At 43.6% G+C, this 21,891-nt stretch overlaps 1 protein-coding gene across 17 annotated transcripts in view; it reads right to left on the bottom strand.

Annotated features, from left to right (window-relative positions):
• The window catches only part of SHANK2 (SH3 and multiple ankyrin repeat domains 2), a 695,900-nt gene that overhangs the window by 539,599 nt on the left and 134,410 nt on the right, over nucleotides 1-21,891 (bottom strand). For 16 of the 17 annotated variants that reach the window (XM_053285990.1, XM_053285997.1, XM_053285975.1 and 13 more), the window contains 2 exons: nucleotides 13,403-13,519; nucleotides 2,532-2,609 (listed from right to left, as the gene is read on the bottom strand). In XM_053285990.1, coding sequence (XP_053141965.1) covers nucleotides 2,532-2,609; nucleotides 13,403-13,519 — 195 coding nt within the window. Of the gene's footprint in view, nucleotides 1-2,531; nucleotides 2,610-6,161; nucleotides 6,224-13,402; nucleotides 13,520-21,891 lie in introns of all 17 variants that reach the window. The other variant, XM_053285991.1, reaches the window with a different exon arrangement.

Raw genomic sequence — 21,891 nt, 5'->3', positions numbered from 1 at the left:
TCGGGATGCAGGAAGCAAGCATCTTGACCGCAAGATAAGCTCTGTTGTGCTTAAGCTCTGTTGTGTCTTGACTGCAAGATAAGCTCTGTTGTGCCCATTTCGTTCCATCCTACAAAGGTTCTTTAAGCTATTCACCTCATTGTGCTGGTAGAAGCACAACAAGCAAAGTTTGAATTGGACACAATGTATTCTTTTGTTAGTCACCACTGTCACCCTTTCCAACAGAAAGGTGTGGTCAGTAGGGATGTGCAAATTGATTCGGGTACAAATCGATTTGTACCCAAATCTAGTTGATTCGGATGATTTGGAGAAAAAACAAAGCACCCCTGTGGTCCATTGGCTAGATTCAGGTCCAAATCGAATTGCGCCTGATTTGATTTGAATCGATTTGAGATTCATATCCCTCCTATTAATTCACCCAGATTCCCAGCTTTCTTTTTTTTTTTTTTAAAGCTAAGCTCTAGCCCTTGTAGAAGTGGAGTTATGGAGAAAAAATTGTGGTCACTATTTTTCAAGTGTTTGGATTCTTTGGTGTATAATAACTTTCTTTCAATGAATCCCTATGAGGATTCATTACACACTTTCATTTCTTCTATTCATTTTGACTGTCTTTTTGGCAGTACCAACTGTCAACTGCCATGTGCCAACTACACCCCCTATCATCTGCAAGGCACTGGGGTACTACTCAGTTTGTCCTAGGACTTTTGTCCAAGTGTTTAGGCTCTTTGGTGTCTAATAACATTTCCTCATAATGAATCCCTATGAGGATTCATTATACACCAAAGAGTCTAAACACCTCAAAAATTCCTAAAATAAAAACTGAGTACCCACTGGCTTGTGGGTTGGAGAACAGTTGGAACATGGGATGCCACTAATTCCCCACCCCCACCTGCAAAGCAGTGGGGTCAAAATAAACAGAAGAAATAAAGGTGTGTAATGAAGACACCAAAGAATCTAAACACTTCAGAAATACCTAAATAAACTGAGTACGTGTGTGTGTGTGTGTGTGTGTGTGTGTGTGTGTGTGTGAGAGAGAGAGAGAGAGAGAGAGAGAGAGAGAGAGAGAGAGAGAGAGAGAGAGAGAGAGTGAGTAGTGGTGGTGGTGTAGTTGACACATGGCAGTTGACAGTTGACATTGTCCAGTGACAGTAAAAATGAACAGAAGAAATGAAGGTGTGCAATGCATCCTCATAGGGATTCATTATGAGGAAAAGTTACTATACACCAAAGAATCCAAACACTTGAAAAATAATGACTGCACATTTTGCTCCATAACTCCACTTCTACAAGGGCTAGAGCTTAGCTTTTTTTAAAAAATGAAAGCTGGGGATCCGTGTTAGGGTTAGGATACGGCAGTTTCAAATCCCCATTGTTTCCTATGGCAGAAATGTTCAAAATCAGTAAAAACTAAAGAAATTCATTAAAAATCAACCATGTGTCCCATTGCCTTGAAATTTGGATGGTATGTGGCGCCTATGGGGACCTACCCACCACCCACATTTGGCGCCCCTAGGACCTTGTTAAATTGTCTGAATCAGTCCAAATAGGAATCAAATTGAAGCAAATACAAATCAAATCTGGGGTGATTTGGGGGGTAAATTTGGACACAAAACAAATCAGAAATGATTTGTTTGGAGCACTAATCCAATAAAAAAACAATTTGTGCACATCCCTGGTGGTCAGCATTCCACCTCAGGGCAAGATGTTGACTATTTCAGCCTTAGAGACCACTAAACCAAAGAAGAGTTTAGTGTCCAAGGAACAAACACACTGTGTGTTTGTGGGTTTGGGCATTAGCTACATCATCTTGCTGTGCCTAGACTCTCGTGACCATCCCACTTTTCGCCTCCAGATTGGCCCTGCTTCCAAGCCCAATCTGTGCAGCAAGCCTGGTTGCACCCAATTACTAGTCTCCCGAGATCAGACCCTGTTTGGATTTTTCCTGGTTCCTAAACCCTCATATAGCACTTGGGTCCCCACTCCTGCCTTTCTGCCTGTCCCAGAGGAAAGAGGTCCCTCAACATTTTAATTGTAAACCACCCAGAGACGCAAGTTTTGGGCGGCATAGAAATATTTTAATTAATTAATTAATTAATTAATTAATTAATTAATTAATTAATTGGTCAAGCTACAAGGGTCCACACACCCCACCAGACTTTGGTATACTAATCTCTACTATGAAGCCTCTGGCTCCCCTCTTCTTCTGCTCTCTTTAAATCCGAAGCTGTTGTCTAAGACCATTTCTCTGGTCAGCCTTGAGTTAATTTGGCACCTGGGATTTGTCAAGCCCTGGTCTAATGAACAGAACAGACTTCACTCTAACCAACATCAAAAGACGGTTATAAACACAAAATTTTAAAAACCCTGTGTAAGCCATCCCAAATTCCTTGAAGGAAGATGTGACAAATCAAACATTTAATGTGAAGAAATTTGATTACTCCATCCATACTTTTTGTTGCTTCTAAAAAATGCATATATCATTGTCTATTTCACACATACAAAAGAACACTTAATTCTTAATTTATTTTTACCTGAAAGGGAGATTGGCTGTTATAGTTCTTTAACTCTTTGTTGGCCCCTCGTAACAACAAAACTCTTGTACAGCTGTCCTGGAAATGAAATGATGTATGATAGTATTACAATAAAAATGCAATCAACTAACACATAGTTTTTTCAAAGCACCCTAGGAGGAAAACTGCATGTGGTGCTCAGCTGTGTTAATTCCCCCCTTTTTAAACTCAAATTGTGGGAGGAGCAATCCAGGGCCTCCCCTCTCCCCATGGTAACCCCCCCCCCAGCTCCACCCATCCTCCTTCTATCAGCCATGTTCCTGGCCGATGGAAGGAGACAAGACCTTGCTGGCTGCTGAAGGAGGTGGCAATGATGGGCCATGTGTGTGCCCTCCTTCCATCAGCTGGGAGTCCGGCCGATGCAGGGAGGAGGCACACAAATGGGCCAGCTGCCTCCTTCAGTGGCTGGTGGCGGCACTGTGCCACATGCACGCCCCCCTTCCATTGACCAGAAATCCAGCTGATGCAAGGAGGAGGCACAGAGCCAGGCCAGGAAGGCAGCAGCAGGAGCCCCGGCCAGAGGTGCTCAGCAACTCCTCCAGATGCTCTGTGGCTCCTCAACGCGGGGAACGATGGGTTCTTTGAACCATCTGCTCTATCACAGCTCCACCCTGGTGCAATCTAAAAACAATCTTATCCACCATGTATGAAAAAGCAGCCTGGGATCTTACAGGAAACATGCTAAAGGAACTATTAAGCACTCCATTCCCACATCACAACACATTTTTAAATACAGCTTCTCATGATGCCTTTGTTTAAATAAGGGCAAGGAAAACAATGTGTCACAGCAATTAAACCATAAAGAGGCTGCTAACAGCCCATAACCAAGGCTGAACCTGAGCGAAGGAGCTAGCCATGCTTTGGTTCCAAACTCACAGTCAAGAGAGCCCCATTCAGAAGGGAAGACGGTGTATATCTGTCTCACAACCTGACAATCCCCAGATATGCATGGGGGAATATAATGTATGAACCAGGTAATTGTGGATATAATCCACAGCATCAACCATAATCAGAGAAGCTGGCAAAATGTATGGTCAAAATCAAAGGAATTGTTTCAGACTATATTGTGGTGAACCCCCATGGGATTGGGACCAGCAGCTCTGCAGCTCCAAAAAGCAAAACTCAGGCCCGTGTCTAAAATGGCTGGTTTGCAAGAGACTGAAGTGTGAATTTTGGTTCTACTGAGCCAAGTAATTTAATGGAATTGTTTATTCTGTAGTCAAGGCCTGAGAAGAAGAGAAATTTACCCTGTCCTGCCTTGCATTGTGTTTTTGTTTTTTTGTTTTTGCATTGTGCTATGCTAATGTCAATCATAAGGACCAGCTTGAAACTTGCTATGTTAATCATATTCAGAAGGTCTGAGAAAATCACATTTTAGATATCAGTACATACATGCATTTGGAATATACAGTATACTTTCACAAAGTAACTGCTGAATTACTTTTATAAGGTATCTCCTGATAACGTTTATTATATGCTATTTTCTAATAACAATTCTTTGCATGCTATCTCTAAATAATATTTCTTGGAACTGAAGGCACCAGTGAAACTTTGAGAACTGACCACAGACTGGTCAAGCCATACATAAACAGGATTGTTGCCATCTGGACTTGTAAACAAGTCAAGCCTGGACCCCATTATGCCAATGGTGGGAGACCAAAAAATGTTTACTTTAGGTTTAGAATAGTGACACTTAAGAGTTGATGTGACTGTCTTTGATTGGAGCTATGACAAACAAGAGGCGGAGGAGAGTTTATAAAAGGGACATACACACCCCTCCCACAGGCAAGTGGAAATGGCAGGGGAACAAGCAGGGGAAGGGAAGCGACTCAGAACCCCAAGGAGGCACATTCTCTAGCCCCTGAGCTAATATGTGAGCCTTAACCTGTGAAGGCAAATCTGTGCCTCACAGATTGTCTTGGCATTCGGCTTCCTACGCTGCCTGGACAGCACAGAGCTTCCTGCCCATCCTCAAGGCCTCCGAAGGGCTACAAATGATTGGCTGGTAGTATTATCAACAACAATGCCTTCCTACAAGACTAACTTAACTCTCTAATCTTATTTCCCCTCCATGCAATCTCTGTGCTTCCTGCTTCCCAGAAGGGCCTCTCACGGCCTCTGTTAACTGACCTAACAGCATTCTGCCTTGGTCTCCGCACCGCCATCTTTTCTTCCCCCTTAATCCCTCTGCCTCTCATTTCCTTTGCCTTTGGTTCATATTTCTCTATGTCAGCAATGAGCTCCCTTCCCCCCCCCCACCTCTGTCTTGGCCTTTCAACTCAGAGACTATGTGTGGCTTTCTGCTTTCTGTGTGAGCAACCTTGATTTTATTTGGGAACAAAACTGGAGATACTGACATTGCTAAGCTTTGATAGCTTATTAAAAGGGTGATCTTAAAAACTGCTTTAAAATTGCTTGCAAAAGTAGAAAAGATATGCTTTTTTCTGTTGAAGTTGGGCTGTGGAAATTGTTTTGGTTTGTTGCTAGGCAGTAGTAGAGATAGGACCAAGTTGGCCACTAGCCCAGACTAGATGGAATATATTTACAATTACTCAGAGCAGAAGATGTTTTTAGCATGTTAACTATTTCCAGTGAGGATGAATGATTTTAAAATGCTGCTGACAGCTCTATATTACAATGAATAAGTATTCTGTTTAAATGCTTGAGTGCTTAGTTGCCCAAATGTAACCATAGTTTCAATAAAGCTTTTAAAATTATAATCTGTGTGGGATGCTTCTTATCTCCCTCTTTCCCGAACATATGTGATCTCACGAATAATGAATCTGAAGTAGCCTGATTGGCTACACTTGTGTTAGTGACAGCCAGGCTGTTCACAACAATATCTTGTGAGCACCTAGGTCACACATTATTTTTGGCTGCATGTGCTTGAAGACAAACAAGACTACATGCATCTACAATAAAAGTATTATGTAATTCAGTCCTAATTTTCATTGGCTTACATCCACAATAAAAAAGCACATATGTAGCATGCTGAGTTCCAGACTAAAGCAGTGCAAACGTTCATGCAAGGTGAGGACAATTATTGCCGATCTCACCTTCCCTTTGAAGTGCTCTGTACCACCCAAAAATATGTATCTGAGGCTGCATGGCAGAGTGGCACAGAGCTCGTCAGAGAGAAAGGGAGATTGGTGAAAAGCCCCCCACATGCAAGAAACTACTTTAGTCTAGAATGCAGCATGTTGCACACATGCTTTCTTTGCTGCACACAGGCTTTCTTAGTTTGGATGTCAGTCACTGAAATCAGTGTGATTTATTTTCAAATATCCTAGCAAACTAACATCAAAATGCTGCAACCTAAGTATTTATATTTAAAATATAGATATTAATGGCATATAATAAATTTAATGTAATACTTTTATAATTCTTTTATAGAAAATTATAATGTACTAGAAAAAGCATTTAAGTTGATAAACAACAAATATTTATATACCACTTTTCAACAAAAGTTTCCAAAGTAGTTTACACAGAGAAATAATGAATGAATGAATGAACAAATAAATAAATAAATAAATAAGATGGTTCTCTTTCCCCAAAGGGCTTACAATCTAAAAAGAAATGTAAGATAGATACCAGCAACAGCCACTGGAGGGATTCTGTGCTGGGTTTGGATATGGTCAGTTGCTCTCCTTCTGCTAAATAAAGAGAATCACCATTTTAAAGCATGCCCCTTTTCTTAGTTAGTAGGGGTTAATAACCCCCAAACCCAAATATGATATAAATATGTTCTATTTGTTATCTCCCCTGCCAATTATGAAACAAATAAGCAAGAAATAAATAAATTAATAATCAAATTAAAATTCACAAATTGTATCCTGTGCAACTCACAAAGGCAGTAAATCTCCAATCTGTTCTGTTGTTACATAAAATTCTGACATAAAATTTCTACATAAAATTCTGACCTTTAAAATAGTTTAATCGTATTTTTCAATGCTCTTGACTTTTTATAATACATATAACACTAAATTCTTAAATGTCATCTTAATGTGCATTGTGCAAGCCAGGCTACAATTCAGAATGGTGAATTGATGTCTTGTTATGTATGCTTCCATTAGTCTTACTGTGTATTTTCCATATTTTGTCATTTTATACACTAAGGGCCAAACAACATCATAAATGAATATAAATAATGATAAATAAGAACATCTGGGAAATCATAACACATACAAGTGAAGATTCTATTAGAGTCAAAATGACAGTTCAATCATGTGCATGTACTTAAAAGTCACTCATCAATTTTTCAGCTTTTTCACCTGAAATTTCACACACATAACTTCAAACTGACCTTTCTTAACAGGAAATTTCAAACCAGTATGACCCTTCTTTCAAGAAAAATAAGCTGACGAACATGATGCCTCCCTGCATCCTGTTTATAATGGTAGAATGCCGATAGTCACTTTATAATTAAGTGAGATTTTAGCTTCAAAGTAGAATGTGATATCTCACACATTTTTAACAAGGGAGTGCTGACAGGCACTTCAATGGAAGTATTCTCAAAGCCCGCTTGACCATAGGAGTCTTATTAAATCAAGCTGATCCTAAATTAGCATCTTAAATTAGTTCAGCCACTAAAAGCTGACTGAGACAGCACTTCAGAAACTAAACCCCTCCTTCTTTAGTATCCCATTAAAAAGGAAATTGGGTGCATTTGGAAAATCTATTATTATTATTATTACATTTATATCCCGCTCTTCCTTCAAGGAGCCCAGAGTGGTGTACTACATACTTGAGATTCTCTTTCACAACAACCCTGTGAAGTAGGTTAGGCTGAAAGAGAAGTGACTGGCCCAGAGTCACCCAGCTAGTTTCATGGCTGAATGGGGATTTGAACTCAGGTCTTCCTGGTCCTAATCCAGCACTCTAACCACTACACCACGCTGGCTCTCGATAATATATCAGCACTTTCCCATTCTGAAGCAACTACTGACCATCAAATGGAAAATATCAGCACTTTCCCATTCTGAAGCAACTGCTGATCTTCTGCTGTTGCCTGCCTGCTTCTGCTTCCCCTGTGGGGCTGCAGCCTCAGGTTAACATCTGTGGGAAGCATGGGCAGGATTAGACCAGCCCCTGAGTGACTCAGCTGTTCCTCAGGTCACCTGCTGGGATATTCTGTAGAGGAGCTGTGGAGTGGCTGTGGTCTATAAAAATAACATCTCCCTTACCAGGATCCCTGTTAGGGTATCGGGCCATATTGAATGTGTGCATTTGAGTTTGGGGACCAGACATAGATTGGGACTTCTGTTGGTATACTCATTGCCCCGCTGCCCAGAGGAATCCCTTACTGAGCTCACGGACTTGGTCGCTGAGCTCACGGACTTGGTCCCTCACTGAGCTCCCAGACTCTTGGTGCTGGGGGACTTCAATGTTCATTTCGGGACCAATCTATCCAGGGTAGCTCAGGAGTTCATAGCGGCCATGACAACTATGGGCCTATCCCAAGTGGTCTCTGGACTGACACATATTGCAGGTCACATGCTTGATTTGGTCTTTACTCTGATCAGGGTGGTGTTCCGTGGGTGGGGACTCGTGTGATTTCCCCATTGTCATGGACGGACCACCATCTGGTTAAGGTGGGACTTACAACCACTTCCCACCTTCGCAGGGGCGAGGGGCCCATTAGAATGGTCCACCCGAAGAGGTTATTGGATCCAGTAAGATTCCAAGAAGCCTTGAATGGATTCAGTGTTGGCTTTGCTGGTGATCCTGTTGATACCCTGGTTGAGAATTGGAACAACTTGCTCACCAGGGCAGTAGACATGATTGCTCCCAAGCGTCCCCTCTGACCCTCTTCAAAATTGGCCCCTTGGTATATGGAAGATCTATGGGGGCTGAAGCGGAAGTGGAGAAAGACTCAACTTGAATCCGACAAATTGCAACATAGAGCACATCTAAAGATCCATGCTCAGGCAATATGTGTGGCAAAGAGGCGGTTCTTTTCTGCCCGTATTGCCTCTGCGAGTTCACGTCCAGCTAAGTTGTTCAGGATTGTGAGGGGACTAGTATCTGCTCCCCCTGCCTTGAAGCAGAATTTGGAGTCATCGGTTACCCGAATAAAATCTCTTGACTTCAGGCCAACCTAGATGGAGACTCCACAATTAATTTGATGTCTGAACTGGAGGTGCCCGGCAACTCCTCTTATGTGATTCGACTGAATCGGTTTCAGTTTGTGACTCATGAGGATGTGGACAAGCTGCTTGGAGCGGTGAGGCCTACCACTTGTCCTCTTGACCCTTGTCCAACATGGCTTCTTCTACCTAGCAGGGAGGCTGTTACAGACAGCCTGGCAGAAATCATAAATGCTTCTCTAAGGGAGGGCAGGATGCCTCCTGGTCTTAAGGAGGCAATCATTAGACCTCTTCTAAAGAAGCCTGCATTAGATCCCTCAGAGTTGAGCAATTATCGGCCTGTTTCCAACCTCCCAAGCCTGGACAAGGTAATTGAGAGGGTGGTGGCCACCCAGCTTCAGAAGGTCTTGGAAGAAACCGATTATCTAGACCCATTTCAAACTGGTTTTTGGGCGGGCTGTGGGGTGGAGACTGCCTTGGTCAGCTTGATGGATGATCTCCAATTGGGAATTGACAGAGGAAGTGTGACTCTGTTGGTCCTTTTGGACCTCTTGGTGGCTTTCAATACTATCGACCATAGTATCCTTCTGGAACATCTGAGGGGGTTGGGGGAGGGAGGCACTTTTTAACAGTGGTTCCGTTCCTACCTCTTGGATAGATTCCAGATGGTGTCAATTGGAGACTGCTGCTCTTTGAAATCTGAGCTTAAATATGGTGTCCCTCAAGGCTCCGTACTTTCTCCAATGCTTTTTAACATTTACATGAAACCACTGGGAGAGATCATCAGGGGATTTGGAGCTGAGTGCTACCAGTATGCTGATGACACCCAGATCTACTTCTCCATGTCAGCTTCTTTAGGTGATGGCATATCCTCCCTAAATGCCTGCCTGGAAGCAGCAATGGGCTGGATGAGGGAGAATAAACTGAAGCTCAATCCAGATAAGACGGAGGTACTTATTGTGCGGGGTCAGAACTCTAGAGATGATTTTGATCTACCTGTTCTAGATGGGGTCACACTTCCCCAAAAGGAACAGGTTCAAAATCTGGGAGTACTTCTGGATTCATACCTCTCCCTGCTTTCTCAGGTTGAGGCAGTGGCCAGGGGTGCTTTCTGTCAGCTCCGGCTCATACACCATAGGAACATAGGAAACTGCCATATACTGAGTCAGACCATTGGTCTATCTAGCTCAGTACTGTCTACACAGACCGCGGCTTCTCCAAGGTTGCAGGCAGGAATCTCTCTCAGCCCTATCTTGGAGAAGCCAGGGAGGGAACTTGAAACCTTCTGCTCTTCCCAGAGCGGCTCCATCCCCTGAGGGGGATATCTTGCAGTGCTCACACATCAAGTCTCCCATTCATATGCAACCAGGGCAGACCCTGCTTAGCTATGGGAACAAGTCATGCTTGCTACCACAAGACCAGCGCAGCTGCACCAGTTGGTTCAGAATGCGGCAGCCAGGTTGGTCTCTGGGTCATCTCGGAGAGACCACGTTACTCCTCTGTTGATGGAGCTACACTGGCTGCCAATAGGTTTCCGGACAAAATACAAATGCTAGTTATATGCTAAACAGCTTAGGCCCTGGATATCTAAGAGAGCGTCTTCTTCACTACGAGCCACATCGTCCATTGAGGTCATCTGAGGAGGTCCATATCCAGTTACCGTCAACTCGTTTGGTGGCTACACAGAGACGGCCCTACTCGGTCACTGCCCTAAGATTGTGGAATGCGCTCCCTGCTGAGATACGATCCTCCCCATCTCTGGCAATTTTCAAAAAACTCCTGAAAACCCATCTTTTTGCCCAAGCTTTCTCAGCTTCCTAAATTTTGGGAATTTTAATCTCTGGTTTATTTTTAAATTGTTTTAAGTTTTTTGTAAATGTTTTTAACTGGCTTTATGCTATTGTTAACCGCCCAGAGGCGAAAGTTTGGAGCGGTGTACAAATTTGATAAATAAATAAATACATACATACATAAGAACATAAGAACACTAAACCTGTGCTGTCACATGAGAGGAAGAAAGTTATTTTTGCCAATGTAGATCATCCTGCAGATATGTCCCTGAGGGTTGTACAGCCCTCCAGAACATATTTTCTGGAGGCACATGGGCTTCAAAGGGAAGGGGAGTTTGGCAAAAATTGCCCCTCTCCTCCCTTGCACAATGGTGCAGCATTAGTGGTGGTGTCAACACTGTTGCACCAGCACAATGCTAGTTTGGATATCAGTCTGAAAGTGCTACACATGGCAGTTCTAGACCACCTTTTTAATAACTAATACCAATTTGTCCACATGTACCTTAGTGTTTAGAAAAATCATACTGGCACAGAATATTCCAAATTCTAGTCCTTTCCAAAACCCAAAGATATTTTAGGAGTGCCAAAGGGAAAAAAGATCTGTGCTTTTACAGGGGTTTTTTTTTTACATGTGAGACAGTAATTAATTAAGAAACAGATGCTTTAACAGATGTTATACTAGTTATAACAAGCCTCATTACTTGTGCAGTTCTAATGCAATGCAGCATTTGAAGCACAATGGCTATAACGCTGAAGTGTTATAAAACAATCAAGTGATAAAATAAGCACAAGCCTCACTTGTCATATGTTTATGAATATCAAACCTACTGGCTTTAGCAAATCCAATAAAGAGAGCCTGATCTAACACAAGTAAAGATTTACCTTTTAGATGGTACATCAAATGATCACAGTAAGAAATGTGTGCCTATGATAGTTTACACTATGAAAGATATCCTCCATACAAACACAATGTTAAACTGGAGACCACATCCTCGGATCATCAAGTCAACTAGCAGAAACTTCTGATTCTGGGCCTGTGAGCTAGGTGAAAATGGGGAACCTTCCACTTCATCCTATCTAATCTCCCAGTCCTGCTGCTGTTCTTCAGTCTGAGTAGTCTATCACCAAATTAAGTCCTCAGCACCTGCAAGACTATTACCCGGCTTACTTGTTTATCTTGCCTGGACGCCTCCTATGTCTACTTGTTGCTTACATGCAGGCCTGTCCCATTTGCCTGCAGTCTACAACTATGGTTTTGGGACTTCAGAACTGACAACTACTTGCCCCATCCATCTTAGCTGCCTTAACTTGTTCTTGCCATGGCTCAGGGATTATTCAAGCATCTGACATCACCCAAAACAGATCAATAAACAGGAAGAAAACTGACACCCAGGACTAATCTTGCATTGGCATGCCTCAGTCATGGCGATCTAGTTGATGTCCTCCAGACTTCTGTTTGCAACACCAGCACTGAAGGGGGAATAGCTCTGGTCCATCAGGAGTCCATCTCCCTTAATCTATCAGGCAACTGACAAGCACTGAGTGCATGTACCTGGTGTTGGGTTTTCAAGACAAAATAGCAATTCTGTTTGTGTACTATCTATATCACTGCCCAACAATCTGCCTGCCCAAGTGTGAGCAGACAAACTCTCCTCCTCCCCTTTTTAGAACCACTTTTGTCCATGACACTTAACGCCAGGCATGGGAACATGATCAGCATTGAGATTCAGCATTTTAGTACCCGGATGAAGCCAATCAGGCTAAAATGGCCACAGAAGCAACCATGGAAAGGGCTCTCTGGTGAAAATGAACAAGAGCCACTTGAGCTGATAATATTGTCAACCAGGTAAGTACTCAGGAGCAGATTAAACCTTTTGCCTCCCAAAGGCCGCAAAGAATTTTCCACCCTCACCGTGAGGAGCGTAAGGATGGCGTGAATGAAGCTCCTCTTTTTTACCTCTAAATGTCGCTGCAGCAGCGGGATGGGGGGCAGACAGTGAAGGCCACACAGATGCAGCTGTGGGGTACGAGAAGCAAGTCCCCCCTTTTACATTAAAATGCTACTGCTACCTGCATAGAGGAATGGAATGTCTGTAGCAGGGACTGGGAGAGTTGTGGTGGGGGAGAAAGTTCCCCCATTTTATTTTAGAGCAGGAGCTTCTGCTGCATGGAGGAACTGGAGTGAAGGAGAGTACCTTCTAGGTCCCCTCCTCCCTCTCAAATGAGTGCACACCCAGAAACAGCCCGTCCAAAAACGGACAATCAGTGAAACGGGGTTAGGAGAGCACTTGCTCTCCTAACCTCATTTTGGAGGGTGGCTTTGTAGATGGGTTTGCTACCGTGGTGCCACTGGGATTGGGCTTGACACACATGCAAAACCAGACGGGGCTTTGTTAGCCCAGTTTTGCACGCATGTGGGAATAGCGTCACTGTCTTTTAACCCAACCTAACTCATCAGGTTGTTGTGAAGATAAGAGAGAAGCAGGGGGGTGGATCATCTATACTGCCCTGTGGTCTTTGGAGGAAAAAATGATAAAGTATTAATAAAGTAATTAATATTGAGGAATGAAAAAATCTTAATTTTGATCCTAATGACCAGGCTTTCTCTGGCTGGCTAAGGGCTTTGGAATATGCTCCCTACTGAAATAAGAGTATCTCCTTCTCGGTTTGTTTTCAGGAAGCACCGCAAGACTCTTGTTTTTGCAGGCTTTTAATGAAAATTAATTTTTAATAATTTTAAAAACTTGTTTTAATAACTATTTTATTCTATTGTTTTATTGACATGTTTTAAATATTTTAAATTCTGTACACCACCTAGAGATGTACATAGCAAACAGTATAGAAATATGATAAATAAATAATGCATTTTCTTTCTTTTGAAAAATGTATAAGAATATATGTTTTTATATTCCAATGAAACACATATGTTATCTACAGCAAAATTATAAAAACTAACCTGGTTGTAAAGTGCACAGATATGTAATGCAGTGTTTCCAGATGCATTTTGTGCTCCCATATCTGCTCCATAAAACAGAAAATGTTCTAAATGCTGGACATGCCCATATCGACAAGCCTATAAAGAGAAAACATCCATATTTTAATTACAAGATCCATACTTTGTAACATCATTGTCTCAATGAGAGAATTTTGAAAATGTACTCTGATCCTTTGAATACTCTGAATATAATATACACAGCTTTTCATAGAGAGAGATGAATATTATTACCAAATGAGTAGTGACCGATCATTGTACAGTACTTGCACATCTGCAGTATTAGTCAGGCAGCTGGCCGCTACGGGCTGGTCCATTTTGAAAAGTTATGTATGATTTGGTTGTGAACTTGTGAAGCAGTTGTATAACCCCTGCAGTACAAGTTCAACAGCAATATTGTTCCCTTAAACTTTCTAGTACATCTTGGAAAAAAATCTATAAAACAAAATTAGAAGAACCTATTATTTTCTGGTTCCTCTTATCAGGAATGCTTGTGGAAAGCTTTCCTCTTTTTCTACTAACAAGTTGTATTCAAATAGCTTTCCACTTTTGACTGTCTAAAATTTGGCAAGTAAAGAGACAGAAGAACAGTATGTTAACCATAGATTAATACCATTTGGTTGTACTGAAATAAAATGTTAGCTACATCATAAATATAGCACTTTAAAAATATTACTAAAGAACAATTGTATTTAACATAATAGCAACCCTTCAACTGAAGCATACTTGGAAATAAAATAGGCAAAAAGCCCTACAACCCTGCACTTAAAAACAAATAGTGAGGAGATTCTAACGATGAGCAAAAAGCGAGCTAAGGGAGCCTAGCCCGCTTTTTGCTGATCGTCTGCTGCCACAGGAGCTGCGGGGCTCCCGGCAGCAAACCCTCCTAGTTCCCCCTCCCCTTAGCTGAGGTTAGCGGAGCGAGCGCTCTGCTAACTCCGTCATTTTGATTGTGTATTGCCGCGCTGTGGCTCCGCACTACGGCAACACATGAGCAGACCCCTGCCAGGAGGCTGAAACAAACCTCTTGACCCTGGAGGTCTCTCCAGGATGCCCCACGCACTTGCGCGGGGCATCCTGGAACTTTCAGGAGCTGCTTGGCCGCCGTTCCCCGCAGCTCCTGCCAGCTCCGTGACAGAGCCAGCAGTCATGTGGCTGGCTGATCTGGCCATCCAGGACTTCCCTTCCGATCGTCAGCGGGGAGAGTGTACTAAGCCCGCTCTCTCCGCAAACCCCCTAAAGGTGAGTCTCACTGATCGTGAGACTCATCTCAAAATCTTTCCATAATAAAATCCTCAAACACTTTCTTATGCAAAATAGGTAGGTAAATGCATCTGAGTGTTTTCTGACTGCTATTTCAGCTTGCCTCTTCAAAAACCTGAAAGCCCAAGTTTGTTTGGTGCCCATGCTCCTTTGGATTAAAGGTAAAGTGTGCCGTCAAGTCGATTTTGACTCCTGGTGCCCACAGAGCCCTGCGGTTTTCTTTGGAAGAATGCAGGAGGGGTTTACCATTGCCTCCTCCTGCGCAGTAAGAGATGATGCCTTTCAGCATCTTCCTATATCACTGCTGCCCGATATAGTGCCAGTGGGGATTTGAACCGGCAACCTTCTGCTTGTTAGTCAAGCATTTCCCCACTGTGCAACTTAAAGTGGACCTCCTTTGGATTACAGCCAAAATATTCACTAACAGGAACTGCCCATCAACTGTTATGTGTATTGCAAGCAGGGTTAAGGAATTACAACTGCTGACCTAAAATTACAATACACTAAATACAAACATTAATATGAGGGCAATAATTTAGATTTCATGGGTCTTGTTGACTTCATGTGTCTGGAATTGATGTATACTCAGCTAACATTTCAAATTTTCTTCACAATCAGAGAAGCCAGAACATTCCATTTGTTCCAAAATGACTCTTAAAATTTTAGCAACTAATGCCAAATGTAAATTTAGAGTTGTGCAATTTATGATAAAATCTCTGTTTATAACATATGCACACACATGCTTGTTAAAATAAAAAATTATCAATTCGCCTACAGATGGCATTATAATAAATTAAATGTGCTACAAATTAGAGATGTGCTAATCTATTTGAGTTGATTTGAAGCAAGCTCAAATCAGGGTGACTCGAGTGATTCAAACTTGGATGGAATCACCCTTAGAATAAAGGGCTGGATTCGAGTTATAATTGAATTGACCCTTATTAGAGCTTGAATCTATTTGAATGATTTGAGCGCCATTTTGTCTCTGTCTTTTTCCTTTGCTGATTGGTTTTCTGGCACTGGCTTCAGATTGGCTTGGGATCTTCTTACTTCTTGGCTTGTCTTTATTCAAATCAAGTGTTGGCACGGGCAACTGTGCTCTCATTGGCTATGGGGGCGGGGGGAAGAGAGGAGGGAGAGGAGAGCCAAAAGGGGAGACTTTCAAAATGTATTTAAAGGACTGCTTGGAGGCAGAGAGCCATTTTGTGCCTCAGGAGAGGAGAAGGATCGGAGAGAGACTGTAGCAGCATTTAGAGACTGGTGGTGGTGGTCTGGGCCTGCCTGCCTGTCCCAGTGAGTGGAGAGAGAGACAGAGTACCTGGTGGCTTATCTGAATGTCTCCCTTTTAGATTCTCTTTTTTTGCAGTGCCAACAAATTGCTTTTTCCCCTCTTTCTAATTTTTGTTAATTGTACCAGCAGCCCCAGTGGCTTTAACTGGGTACAGCTTTGAAATTTTTCTTCTTCTGTGCATTTTCCCCACCCCACCCCTTCCTGCTTGTGCAGCCCCAGTGGGTCCTGCTTTGAACTTTTTGACCCCACTAGGTCCTGCTTTGAATGTTCCCCCCTCCTCCAATGCATTTCTTCTTCTTCTTTTTGCTTGTAGCCCCCAGGGGGTTTAATAACTGGGGTGATGTGCTTATTTCCTATTTCCTTTTGTAGCTCCAAGCTGCACCTTTCTGCTTCTACTGTGTGCCTGGATTCATTTTTTGTTTTTGTAAGCTGGTGTATCCTGTCTGGTATCCAGCCTGACAGGCTCTCTCAGTTTCCCTTTTTTTTTCCAGAGGGGAGCAGGTTTGTTTAATTGTTTGGGTGAGTGGATAGGTGCCTCACTGGTGACCACCTGCCCTCCCCGCAAGAGCAACACCTGGCAGGTGCCTCCAAGAGTAACACCTGGCAGACTCCAGCCAAAGATGCTGGAAATGCCCAGTTGAAGATGCCAGAAAGCGAGACACACAAACACCAGGCCTTGGTCAAGTTATAGAACTTAAGAGTTCTTTAAATAGGGCCTAGTTTGGGGAAGAAAGGAATTGGGCACTAGTAGGATAGGATGGGTGGGTTTGGGTTAAAGAGGCCACAGTAGTCCCCTGGCCTTTCCATTTCCTTAGACTTACTCCACTGTTGCTCATTCCCCTCCAAAAAAATTGCCTCCCCCACCCCCCACAATAAAGCCTGCTTCTTTATTGGGAGGATTTAATTTTTCTAGCTTCTGTGTTTGCACTACAGTGCTATAGAGAGCACTGTGTGTGGCACACCCAGCATAAATAGACCACCTCTGACCCTACATCAACTTAAAGGAGTTTATCTCCCCCCACCCCGATCAGAGACGAATATTATTTATTATATGAATTATTAATTATTATTATTTTAAAAACCACAAGATGTCCAAGAGTGCGTGAGGCAGAGCCATGAGCAGAGTGGCAGTTAGAGGAAGGGGTGATGCTGCTAGAGTCATACCCACGGATGTAATTGGGTGCAGGCTCTAATTTCCGGAGGAACCTGGTCCCGCCTGTGGCAGCTGAGATAGAAATAGCGGGGGACTCCCCTGTCAGGGAAGAAACTCTTCCTGTGGCAGCAGGAGGAGGTGTTGTTGGCTGCCAGACCAGCCAGATCCCACTCTCAATCCTCTTCCCCAATCCCCATGGGCAGTGCAAATTTGCCCACCCCATTTGAGACCGAGCAGGAGCAGGAAGTACTTCTGCTTCCTGGAACTTCTCAGCCCCAGACCAAGGGTGGTGGTGGGGTGGCCCCCAGAACAAACCAGCAGCCCCAGTACCACTACCACCAGAAGCATCCAAGATAGATAGCAGCATGGTGTGGGACCACTTTACCCTGGTGGCCCACAATAAAAGCATCTCCTTCTCTGTTTGCTTTTAGGAGAACCCTGAAGACGTACCTGTTTTCACAGGCCTTCAACTGAAACTCCATTTTTAAATTTTAATGTGTTTTTATCTATTATGATTTTATCTTTTTATGTATTCTAAATGTGTTATATTTTATGTTTTAATTTTGTACACTGCCAAGAGATTTTTATACTAGGTGGTATATAAATTCAATAAATTAAATAAAATAAATAAATTTTCTGCCTGCATCCACTGCAGGACACAAGTCAGCAGGGGGAAGGACCCTAAGCATTTTATGATGATGCCGGGAGTCCCTGGTCCTGCTGGAAGCAATAGGCCTGGTGTGTCCTGAAGCAGTGGCAAGGCATCTACTTCTGCTTCCAAGCAGGGAAAGTTGCCTGTGCAGTGGTTGCTGTCAGTGGGCAAGCAGTATGCTGGCCCAAAGCCTCATCTCATCACCCAGGCCATTGGGGAGATGATCATTTTGGACAGCCAGCCATTCTAGGAGGTGAAGAATGCTGGCTTCTGCTGGTTACTTTGACTGCTTGCCCCTGACTACAACATCCACACACACACCATCTTCAGTAGGCGGGTGGTGCCCTCCCTGTATTGTGTGTGCAGGGAGGATGTGTCGGGGTTGCTGTTGAATATAGCAGCATCCAACACCAGCATGCAGTTTACAGCAGATCTGTGGACCAGCCACAGAGGGAGGCACACTGTTTTCCAGACCCTCACAGCGCTCTGGAAGAGAGCGAGAGGACATCCGCTGCTGGTGGCATGGCAAGCCCCTCCCATGCAGCACAGCACAGGTGGGCTGTGCTGCAGCTACTGGACACTAACACAGCAGATGAGCTGTCAGCAACCATGCATCACCAGATCTCAGCAGCCAAGGCGTCTTTGTCACCGACAATGCTGCCAACATAACTAGGGCAGCCCAGGTTCCTTTTGTGTCCAATCATTGTGTGGTACACACTCTGAACCTGGTCATGCGGGATGTTCTGGGGCTATGGCCAGGTGAGACATGCCCTCTGCAGATGGTGGGCACCATCCTGTGGCCATCACGACTGTTCTTGTGGGCAGGTGTTGCAAGAAAGCTGCTTTCTTCTATCAGAGCAAAAAGGGTAGGCATATGCTCAAGGAGAAGCAGCTTGAGCTGGGCCTACCTGAACACCTGATCCCTCAGGATGTTCCGTCCTGGTGGAATTCCACATTTTTCTTGCTCCAGCACCTGCAGGAGCAAGAGTCGACAATTCACACCCTGGCAAGGAGGTGCGGCTTGGAATGTGCGACCTATCCAACCAGGAATGGAGGCTTATTTCCAAGGCTGTCTTGGGCTGAGCTGTTTTTGTGACCATGAACGTGTGCCCAGACAATAACGCTGATCACTGAGGAAGACATTTCCTTGGCAAGGCATGTGGTGACACCCCATTGCACACTCATTGATTGGTGGAGTGGCTAGTCTTCCTGAAGGCCAAACTCCCCATTGCTGGGCTATCCAGAGCTGGCTGTGGAAGGTGAGTGACTCGTGGTCGGGGGTGTCACAGTCTACCCGTTAGTTCTGCTGACACATGCAGACATGTGCACACACTACCACCATGCAATTATGAGATGATTGACTGGCATCCTGACCCATGTGTCAAGCTATAAGCCGGATCCTATAGGGGTGTTTGAGAAAGGTTAATTTTTTTAAAAAAGCATGCTTAAGAACAGTCCTGCTGGATCGGGCCCAATGCCTATCTAGTCCAGCATCCTGTTTCACACAGTGGCCCACCAGATGCCCCATAGGCAAGTAGTATGTGCATGCCCTCTCTCCTGTTGTTACTCCCCTGCAACTGGTGCTCAGAGGCATCCTGCCTTTGAGGCTGGAGGTGGCCCTCTGACTAGTAGCCGTTGATAGACCTCTTATCCATGTAGTTATCCAAGCCCCTCTTAAAGCCATCCACTTTGGTGTCCCTAGTACCTACCCATGGGGAACAATGTTATGATTCAAGTTCCCCATTGTTCCCTATGGCCAAATCACTTAAATCAATTTTTGTTGATTCATTGAAATAACAACAATGGCAGCTGTTTTGACAAATTGATTTGAGTTTTTTGTTATTTGATTCGAGCTTGAATCAAATCGCAAAAACCTATTCATGAACATATTTACTACAAATGGACGTTGAAAAGCATTTGATAAAATATGAACATTACAGAATAAAGCACCAAGCCAGCAGGTGGCACCAACAATCATAATTTTGAATCAAGTTAAGAGGATTGCTGAGAAACAGCTAAAATTATTCAAAAGAAAATATCATTTTGACTTGTGTCACAAATATAATCACCTTCTTCATAGTACAAACTACAAACATGTACATGACCACAAGCAGATGACCTAATATGCAGATGAAAATGTATGAAGTGCCCTAAAGCATGTAAAAAACAATCATAATCAACCATTAAAAACACAATACATGGAACCCAATCACAATGATGAGATGGTAATTTGTGTTTGCACAGCCTATAGATGCCACAGAACATATTCATACCTGTATATAAAATGATTCTGAAGAGAAATTACACAAAAATGAGTAAGTAGCAATCTCTCTATTAAAAGTAGCCCATGTTGCTGTTGTTTTCATTTCCTATTCTGAATTTACAAATCTCAGGAGAATCCCTGGAGAGCACTCTCCCAGAGTGAGCCTTCTACAATGCTGAGATAACACCACCCCCTCATGCTCTTACTGCTAATCAGCTAGAAGACTGTAAAGTAGGATCTTCCTTCACACCTACCTGCAATGTAATATTAAATTGCCCTGCTAACTGAGCCAAGAGGCATCTTTTAAAAGTGGTCATTCTCTTCATTTAGCGGGGTAGAGCAACTGACCCTATCCAACCTCAGCACAGCATCCTTCCAGTGGCTGTTGTTTGTGTTTATCTTGTTTCTTTTTTAGATTGTGAACCCTTTGGAGACAGGGAGCCATTTCATTCATTCATATATATTGCTTTGGGGACTTTTGCTGAAAAGTGGTATATAAATATTTGTAGAAGTAGTTCCCTGTGAGCTGATGCATAGACAAAACAACATTCCTCAGATTACATACAGACAGGGCTTTTCCATACAATTCCTATTAGTACTGCTACTCTGTCATGGAAGCAATCAAGATATGGAACTATAAAATACTTTGTACTTCATTGAAAAGGCATAATCAATGGTGCCTTGGTAAATTTTGAAGTGTGGGTGCTTGTCATGACATCCCCATACCCAAACTAATTGACTGATTGATTGATTAAGTGCCATCAAGTTGGTGTCGACTCTTAGCAACCACATAGATAGATTATCTCCAGGATGATCTGTCTTCAACTTGGCCTTTAAGGTCCCTCAGTAGTGCATTCATTGCTGTCAAATAGAGTCCATTCACCTTGCTGCTAGTCATCCTCTTCTTCTCTTTCTTCACTCACAACACTAAAACCAGGGGTCACCCCATGAAATTGAAGGTTGGGAAATTTAGGACCGACACGCGAAAGTACTTTTTCACACAGCACATAATTAATCTATGGAATTCTTTGCCATGGGGTCTGGTGATGGCCACCAGCCTGGATGGCTTTAAAAGGGGCTTAGACAGATACATGGTGGATGGGTCTATCAATGGCTACTAGTCTGATGGCTGTGGGCCATCTCCAGCCTCAGAGGCACGATGCCTCTCAATACCAGTTGCAGGAGAGCAACAGCAGGAGAGAGGGCATGAACATACCTCTTGCCTGTGGGCTCCCCAGAGGTATTCGGTGGGCCACTGTGTGAAACAGGATGTTGGACTAGATGGGCCATGTGCCTGGCCATGTGCCCAGCAGGGCTGTTCTTATGTTCTATGTATGCGATTTCCAACTCCTCTCTGCCTCCAACCAGCATGAGGCTCACATCCAAGGCTCCCTTCTCCCCACCAAGCCCCCCTTCTCCCCACTATCCCCTCCTCTTCCCTCCCTCACTTTTCAGATGCACCAACCCAGCTTACTCTTGAGGAAGCTGGTGGGGGAAGCCGCCATTCACACTCCCACAGCAGCTGCCATCACAGCCAACACTAGTAATTAGTTATTTACTCCCCTCCCACCTGCTCTACCCTTAGGGAAGTTCCCCTGCCCCTTTACTGGTAAAGGGGAATCCGCACCAGATTCACCTTTACCAGTAGTGCTCCAAGCTGGTCGAACCAGCATAATTTGAACTCAAACCAGGTCCGGTTCGACCAAGCACAAAACCAAGCCAAACCAGCAAAACTGGTTTTGTGCCTATCCCTATTACAGTAGCAGCCAGTGAAGGCAGCACTGGTGGGGCAGTGAGAGGTGCCTCTAAATAGTGGTTACCAGTAGTACCA

Source organism: Hemicordylus capensis, chromosome 1, assembly GCF_027244095.1.
Source record: "Hemicordylus capensis ecotype Gifberg chromosome 1, rHemCap1.1.pri, whole genome shotgun sequence".
Classification (NCBI taxonomy): domain Eukaryota; kingdom Metazoa; phylum Chordata; class Lepidosauria; order Squamata; family Cordylidae; genus Hemicordylus; species Hemicordylus capensis.
Note: the sequence above shows the minus strand (reverse complement) of the source record. Positions and strands in the feature narration are given on the sequence as shown.